Raw genomic sequence first — 8,540 nt, 5'->3', positions numbered from 1 at the left:
TACAAACGACCATACTTGTGCGTCTAAATGCTCGAGAAAGCCTTTCAGAGTACTGCCTGGGTTCTTTCAGGCAAATTCACAGTCTTTTAAGACAGTAGTCGGTGTGGGTTTCTTTGTGTTGGAGCCGAGACTGCAGCTGCATTGGATGAGGTGACCTTCCCTGTGCTGCACGGATATGAGGTAGATGCTAGGCGCCGCACGGGGTAGCCGTCAGGTTTTTTTCCGTTTCTGGACCGAGGGCCCCTTCTGCACGGGATCTTCCGGGGAGCCGGACGACTTACTGTTTGGGGAAGCCTCCCGCGGGGAGCGTCCACGCCCCTCGCCGGGTTCGGGCGGGTACGGGGGCATGGCAAAGGTGGAGGTAGAGGGCTGCGGTTCTGTGCCGAATCTTCCCTGAGAGCTGGAGGGCACGGGGGTTGTGAGAGTCTTGTGGGGGCAGTGTGCCACCATGTGTGTGATGCTCTGGCAGTAATGGCATTTCTTTGGCTGCGGCGGTAAGCTGCACTCCTTGGCATGGTGGTCCAGGCCGCCACAGTTGTAGCATCTGAGAAAAAATAAAATAAAATGCACTTTATTTAAACTCTGGATCTTGTTATACACATGTATTGAGCATAAATGAAGTTACTTGCACCTTGATTCATCAGCTACTTGCTCTGTACATAAAAGTAATGCAGTATTAACCACTGATATTGCCTACACTTTTGTGAATGTGTCATATTTTCCAAATTCAAACTTTTGTTTATGGCATGTCTTTTATCTAAATACACTTTCATAATTTCCAGTCAGGTAAATTTTCAGCTAGGTTACCACATAACTGAACTCAAAGTGGCGATTCCTTCAGAAACTGAAATAAGCTAATGCACTGCAATGACAAAATTGCCTCTGGCACTGAAAAAAACACTAGTCCCAATTATCCAAAACCACCACAGACAGCCGTGTAATGCATTTTGTTCACTGTTAGGTGGCAGCATTACCCAATTATTGTTCGGACACCGACACAGAATAGCCTATATCACTTCAGCCGACAGTACAAATTAGCTTCTTTCTACAAAAACAGACCTCATTTGTATACAGCCGCGGAATTTATGTTTCACGTATATTCACAGCAGCAGTATCAGATTAATTGCATCTGTGGCACAAACTAACAGAAACACGTTTTTCCCCACATGAAAAAAAAACTACAACACACAGTTTTATTCGGTAGGCTTATCATTGTATGACTGTAGCATTTTACTTAACTCGTGAGCTTCTAAATCCATTCGCCAAAGCTCACGAAAAGATACGCTACTTCACAACTGAACGTGCACTAGTGCACACGCATTATTTGCACCCGCTGCACGCCGAATGTAAAGGCGCTCGCTCTAGGGGGAAGTCGACAGCACTAGCGGAAGCGGCCACACACCGCCGGCAGCACAGAAAAGAGCGCGAGACACCTCCTGCAACAGTGCTCAGAGGATACCGCCCGCCTACCACCCTGCATCATATGTTAACCTTAATGCGCAAAATATTAACATTTAAAGTAAAACAGTACTATCCCATGCTCGCATGGATTTCCAAACAATCCATTATGAATCATGCACACCTCCTAACCAACATCGATTACGACATTTTACAACTATTGTGTAGCCTTTTGTATATAATTTGTACGCTGTTACATTGTTCAGTAGAGCCCCCTAATATTAAAATTAAAACAATGAATATTAGAAAATAGGCGATTCCTAAATATTCAACATTTTACAGGCTTCTAAAACATGTTAATGTGGTTCTCGTGTTTTAGAGATTAGGACATCGCATTGTAGGAAATAATCGTAAAAACACACCACACAAGTTATCACAAAACGGCCGGAGCCAATCTCCTGGGGTTCTTTTGTTACAAGCGAACTTCCTGTTACCACGGTAATGCGGTGTATGATGACTCCGGGTCCGATATAGCATTATCCTGCACCTAAATATAGAGAACCTGCTTCACTCGGCCCCGCTGTGATCCCTTCTTCTTGGGTGGAAAGCAGTGCGAGAGGTTATCTACTACACTCCTACTCCTGTGTTTTGTACATTAAAAATCGCTCGCAGGGTAGTTTTGCTTCCCTTCTTTTATACGACTACATCCAGTACAGATTGTACTATTCAGCACTGCAATCTGTCGTAACGCTTAGCCAAATGTGCAGCGGCGAATTTTGAGTAAGACGGTTGTTGCATTTAAATGAAGCACTGGTTTTATATAATATCCAACTGACTGGCTGAAGTCATAACATGAGAAGGGGACCCACATTGGTCTTTATCAAAGAATGATTCTCTCGTTGGAAACAGTGGTACAAGACGCGTGGCTGTCTAAGTGCTCACGTTTTAACAATCTTTTCGGAAAGCAATTGAGTACTGAATATGCGAAAGGTTAAACAGGCAGATCTGTTCGGTCGCTTCGGTGTGGAGCTTAAATGTTTATGTCAGTACAAACATTTTTAAGAATATCTGACCAGAACCTAAACTACACACAATTCTTGTACAGGTATTACTAAGCGGTCACCTACTTTATTTTAAAACCAAATATTCCTGTTTTCGCTGTTTGGTTACAATTGTTTTTAATCTCCTTTGTTTTCATTTGACATCAGGCATTTCAGTTGTATCCTATACATTCAACATACCAGAGTTAATTCGCAAAACTAAACTGCAATATCCTTGCTCTAGCTTCATCGTTTGCGACAATGAATTTTACCGCAATGTACACGTTTAGTTACTCATTCGTGGACTAATTGCTAGTATTTAACCTCAACGTCGCAACTCATATCATTACAAATAAGAGCCGTTTCTACCCTCTCAGGCTACCACTGCTGGTCACGTGATCTGCAGCTACGGTTGAGGGGGAGAGAACAGTATAAGGACACGCTATAGTGGCTTACACGTGTATGAAGCTTCATAAACGATACCACATCATTTAACCTAAAATACAAATACCCGATTGCTAATAGTTTTAAAATTTAAAGCTGAAACTAAAGGCACTGTTGGTAGGTACCATCTGCATTCACCGTCGTTGGCCTATATATTGATTGATCGACAGGCCCTACAGCTCATCGAGAGCATTCGAAATACGCAAATACTCAAGTTGCATTCATTAAACAATGTGCATATCATTAGTAACCCAATGACAGCTAAAACATTTCCACCGCAAACAAAGGGTAGCTGGAAAGGGCTCCGTGTTTACCAGCTGTTTTAAAAAGAAACAAACTCTTCCGCGTGACTAAGCGCGAGGCTTGCAGGGGGTCCCACACGGTGGCATCTTCAATTAGAGTGCGCGAGGGGAAGGGGGGGAAGGGCGCTGGAATTCGGGTTTCATCCGCGCTCGCCATAGCTCTAGCGCTTGGGGCCGTCCACCTAGCCCTACCCAGCCTCCCCAGCTCCCTTTCCCCTCCCCCCACGCACATCCCCAAACTGCCACTCATTAGCTGTTAAAACGCAAAACCGCTGCTCTTCAAAGACAAACCATCTGCGTGCCCCAACAGCGACCATGCCGTGATCAATGCGTTTCGGATGACCATTAACATAGTCGTATGGCTTTTCACCAGTATTAATAAATTTTTTAACAAAACACTTTATGCCAAGTAAGATCTTGTCCATAATAAAACAACACTGCGGCATCTAATTATAACGTTACTTTAAACGTATTCCATACAAAATAATTTTAACTAGACAAATTTAAATATTTACATTTAATAATAACCAGTATGTATAGGGTTGTAATTTCAACACGAGGATATTTTGCACATATAATTTCATGTTCTGTTTTGACAGAATGCATTTCAGTCATGGCAGCTACAAAATAAAATGGCAGTTACATAATTTGGTTAGAAATGTTGGGCCACAATAAAAACAGTAAATTGTTGACGTTTTGTAATAAAATACAGACATGTTCCTGTTTAAATGTCTTCTTTTCACTCCCACTAATTTAATTTTAAGTCTCTGTACTCTAATAATGAGGTTGTTTAAACTCATGTTCCATATGATAAGCCTGAATCTTCAAAAATGAGTTGCACATGCAGCAAAAGAATTAGAGCTAATGAGTTAGCAGTAATTTATAAGTAATCAATTTATTATAAATCATCCTCTGTACTCATTAAATTAATTGCATCAATGACCAGGTTAAAACTAAGTGTCTTGTAAATCAAAATGAATCAGTGCTGACATTTTACACAAGAATTGGAGCAAACAACCTAGTTATTTTTTCATATTTTTTTCAAAAAATGTAAGAGCTTGTGGTAATCTCATCACTGTATTAACATTTGTTGTGTTAGGAACATTTTTTGTCTTCTGAACTAAAACTCCCACTGCAATATATCTCATGAGAAACCACACAAGCCACAGCCTTGTGTAATCAGCTGTCATAAGTGCAAGCTGGACTTTTCAAAGTATAAGTGCATGAGTGCAAGTTCATCTGCATAAGTGCAAACATATGTGACAAACACAATGAAATTCCTCCAACAATTATTAAACATAAAAGAAACAAACCTGACAAACTATACTGAATTTGCAGTGAAGTATAGTGTAAACATCTCTGATTGTGTACATTTTTAGGTTTACTCTTCATTTATGTGTCTCTGTGTTACATTTAATTCTACAGAACAAACTCCATAGCAATCAAAATACAAAAAATGCTTGCAGTACTTGGAACAAGACACATAGACACTAGCAATTAATTATTAATCACAACAATTGTGAGACGACACTTGATAATCTGTTTCCGAAACTTCCAGGATAATTTGAGTTGCCATTTTGGTGCCTGGAACTGTCTTTATCTGCCTTTCTTCCAATGATCCTGAAAGAGCAAAGGTCAGAGGTCACAATGGACCAGAGCTGTCAATTCAAGCTGGGGGAGCTTGATAAAAAACAAATACTTTTTTTTATATTCCTGACCATTCAGTTTTTCAATTTACAGTGTGATTAGAAAGAGTGAACTTTTTCTTTTATCAAAAACAAACAAAACAGATGATTAAAAACATTAAATAGGACTGCAATTAATCAAAATCATTTAATTCCTTTTAAGTACCCCTTTCTGCATATTTGTCCTTCTGAAATGAAATGATTCTAATCATCTGACTGTTGGAGTGTGTGTGTGTGTGTGTGTTTGTGTATTTCTCTTAACTGATAAAAATAACTTACTAATAACGTAATCACACAGTAATCAGTTATCATGTAGCAGCTGTATTGGTATGCATAAAATATTAAATAGTGTTCTTAACATTTTGCAGTGTCGCTGTGATTTCTTGAAGTAACCCGTTATCAGGATTCATTAGGAATCATTAAGTATTAATTATTATTATTATTTTTACCCACAATACTCCTTACATATTTCTTTAAAATGGCAGACAACATAGTCTTGTGGCCTGATTACAAGCTGATGAGACACATCACTGATTAACTGTCCATTTTAAATCTTAGTTTTTATCCATAACAGACATCTTTATATTCCAACCATTAACACTAATTTCACATCTTTCATCATAGGGTCTGCTCTACCATAAGCACCTTTTATACAAATGCAACACAGGAATGACAGATTCTTAACAGTTCAGTATTGTTTGAGGCATTAATGGTCAAGTAAAAAACATAACATGGCATACATTAACATTGCTAAGCCTGTTGTCTGATAGCAAAGATTTCCTTTACGTTTCACCTCACCAGCAAATCAATGTACCCGTCTCTGTTTCCCAGTGTCCAGTTTTCGGCTATCTTCTTATCAGTTGCACCTTATGCCACATGAAACGTTGAGTCTCCCTTCAGTAAATTGACACTGGACTGGATTAATTTGTTGGCTTTTTAGTGAGCTGCAAACGGCCGTTTAAGTGATACCCCAATGAAACATGCATTACAGTGATTGCAGCCCACTTAATTCTGCAAAGCTTAAAATGATTGTGGAAGCAGATGTGTAATGCACTTACTGTGCCTATTATTTATGGCAGGACTCTGCACTTGCATTAGCTTACCTAATAGCACCAATGAGTTTCCATGTGTGCCGAAAAGATTATCTGCAACTTTTTTTCCCCATCCCTATTTCCTCCCATGGCAATTCAAATAGTACATAGCTGTTTGTTAAAACACTGTCTGCCTCACTGTAATATTGTTACAGTATATAGTAAACAGTGCTTGTCTCACAGCTGTAACGACTATTTTAACTGCAGCAAAATCTGGAGGACCGTGTTTTTACAACCATAATAGCCAAACCAATCCTTTCTCAAACCAAAGAGGTCTATAAAACTTCTTGCTAAAACCAATCATAACCTCATGTCACAACACAGACCATACATGAAATGTGGAGGCTTCCTGTTTTGCTCTTGAGCTGACCAACAGGGAGGCAGCAGCAACCTAGAAATCACCATGGTATTTTAAAGCAATCTGAAGCTGTGCATGAAAACAAATTAAGTCCGAAATACACAAAACCATTATGTACATATAGATACATGTATGTGAGTGCGCACACACACACACACACACACACACAGACGCGACCTCCAGCATCCCCTCCGAGCAGAGGAAGCCAGAGAGAACGTTCACGTCTTATTTATGACACCTGATAATCTAATCGATCCAGGCCAGCGATCATCGTGATTGTGCAACATTATGCCCACAATGTCAAGAAAAAATTGTATTGTAACAGTATTTTAAAAGGGCAGTGAGAGGGTATGCATCCCCCCCTCACATAAGCTTAATGCAAACCCTAAAGCCAAATGTCTCTGCCTACAAACAGGCACAAAAATAGCTGCAATTTACTGGGTAAAGCCTTACTCACACAATATTGCTATAGTACCATGGCAACCAGCACTGACTCGCAGCGTGACAGCCTCAGCAGAAAACCTGCCATACAATCCACCCAGAGGATATGCAGACATTTTATATTCATTTAATAATTGAACCCTCCCCCCATCAGTCTTCTTTAACCAACCTGATATTGAGCATCCTTCATATATCACAGACAAATGCTTTTGGCAGTTCTCCCATCTCTGCATCCTTAGCTGGTTACAAATCTTTGTTGCTTTCACATTTTCACTAAGTGTGTGTCTGCGAGCAAGAGGTGTGTTTACTCATATCTCTCCAGCCTAACCGCTGAACATACACAGCCAGCCTGCAAAGGGACAATGCCTTCTTTCCCAGCATGCCCACACGTGCACTCACCGGTCTCCCTTTGGTTTTCGTTTCTGCAGCATGGTCTTCCCTTTAGGTCTCCTTTCGCTCCCGGCACAAGGCCCACCGCCCGGGCCCGTTACACGGAGGGACTCCAGGCCCTTGGAGGATTTCTTAAAGGTGAACTCCACGGGTTCCCCCTCTTTCAGGCTGCGGAACCCCTCCATGAAGAGCTTGCTCTGAAACGTAAAGGTGTAGCTGCCATTAGGGTCCCATTACCACCCAGCGCCATCTCTAAAATGCAGCTTCATGAGGACACATACTGTGTGTGTGCATGTGTGTGTGTGTGTGTCTGTGTGTGTGTGTGTGTGAGAGAGAGAGAGAGAGAGAGAGAGAGAAAGAGAGAGTGTATGTGTCTGTGTTCTGGCTTTTTAAGATTCAGGATTTAAATGTTTGACATAAGCGCATTTGTTTTTTATCACCCATATTTTCATATAACCCACAAAATAAAGTGTACATGACATAAGCTTTATCTGGTCCCTACCATTAAAAAATGGTAGTACAGCCACAGGACTATCTGCAGTAGTTCCATTTCCTGTTAGTTTTCCACAATGAGGTGTACATTATCCTACACAACTGATGTGTGAATACAGTTCCAATGAGATGAAAGAATGAAAAATGTATATTCTAGCTAACATCCCTCACTTGCAACCCCACTATTATCATATATTTATTCATGTGTTTATTTAGTTCAACAGACAAAAATTGTATCCACAGTTTGATTCATCATAAGTTTAAACTTCATGCCATCTGACAGTCAACTCAATTAAAATATATGTTTTTGAAAGATCATACTTTTTGTGAACTGGGGCTAAAAGAGAGTTTCCAAAATGACCACCCTCAATTTCTTTAGATATGAAGTAGAGGAAAAACTCTGAACATGAAATGAGAGAGAGAGAGAGAGAGATGAAATGAAAGATAAAATTACTTATTAAAAGATGATATGATCTTAGTGGTTAGTGCTAATTTCCACCAATGTCATTTGAAAGCAAATTCGAATGATAAGTAACCCTTCATTGGAAAAATCACTAGACTTGACAATTATTGGCATCAACTGGACTGATGTTATTCCCCTTAAAAATAAATGAACTTCACAAACCAGAAAATAACAATAATGTATTTAATGTCTGTTGCTACTCCTACCAAAAAGGAAACTACTGTATCGAACAAAAACAAAAAACAAAACCATGTTTCATGATTTCATTTCATAAATACACTAAAAGTTTACATGACAGTAATACTCCATTCAAATGAAGTCTTTTCCAAATTCTCTGCAAATCATGAGTCCATCTTAAATATGGACATATTCTGATTATTAAAAATGTAAAAATAAAATATAGCTTGCTTCTTTTGTACATATAAAATGAAAATCA

General features: G+C 39.7%; 1 protein-coding gene across 1 annotated transcript in view; it reads right to left on the bottom strand.

The window, feature by feature from the left end:
- Positions 1-210: 210 nt before the first annotated feature.
- Positions 211-8,540, bottom strand: part of LOC118785035 (protein lin-28 homolog B-like) — a 28,320-nt gene continuing 19,990 nt past the window's right edge. The window contains exons 3-4 of the mRNA XM_036539560.1: positions 7,159-7,346; positions 211-544 (exon numbers count right to left, since the gene is read on the bottom strand). Coding sequence (XP_036395453.1) covers positions 211-544; positions 7,159-7,346 — 522 coding nt within the window. The remainder of the gene's footprint in view (positions 545-7,158; positions 7,347-8,540) is intronic.

Source organism: Megalops cyprinoides, chromosome 10 (genome assembly GCF_013368585.1).
Source record: "Megalops cyprinoides isolate fMegCyp1 chromosome 10, fMegCyp1.pri, whole genome shotgun sequence".
NCBI lineage: Eukaryota > Metazoa > Chordata > Actinopteri > Elopiformes > Megalopidae > Megalops > Megalops cyprinoides.
Note: the sequence above shows the minus strand (reverse complement) of the source record. Positions and strands in the feature narration are given on the sequence as shown.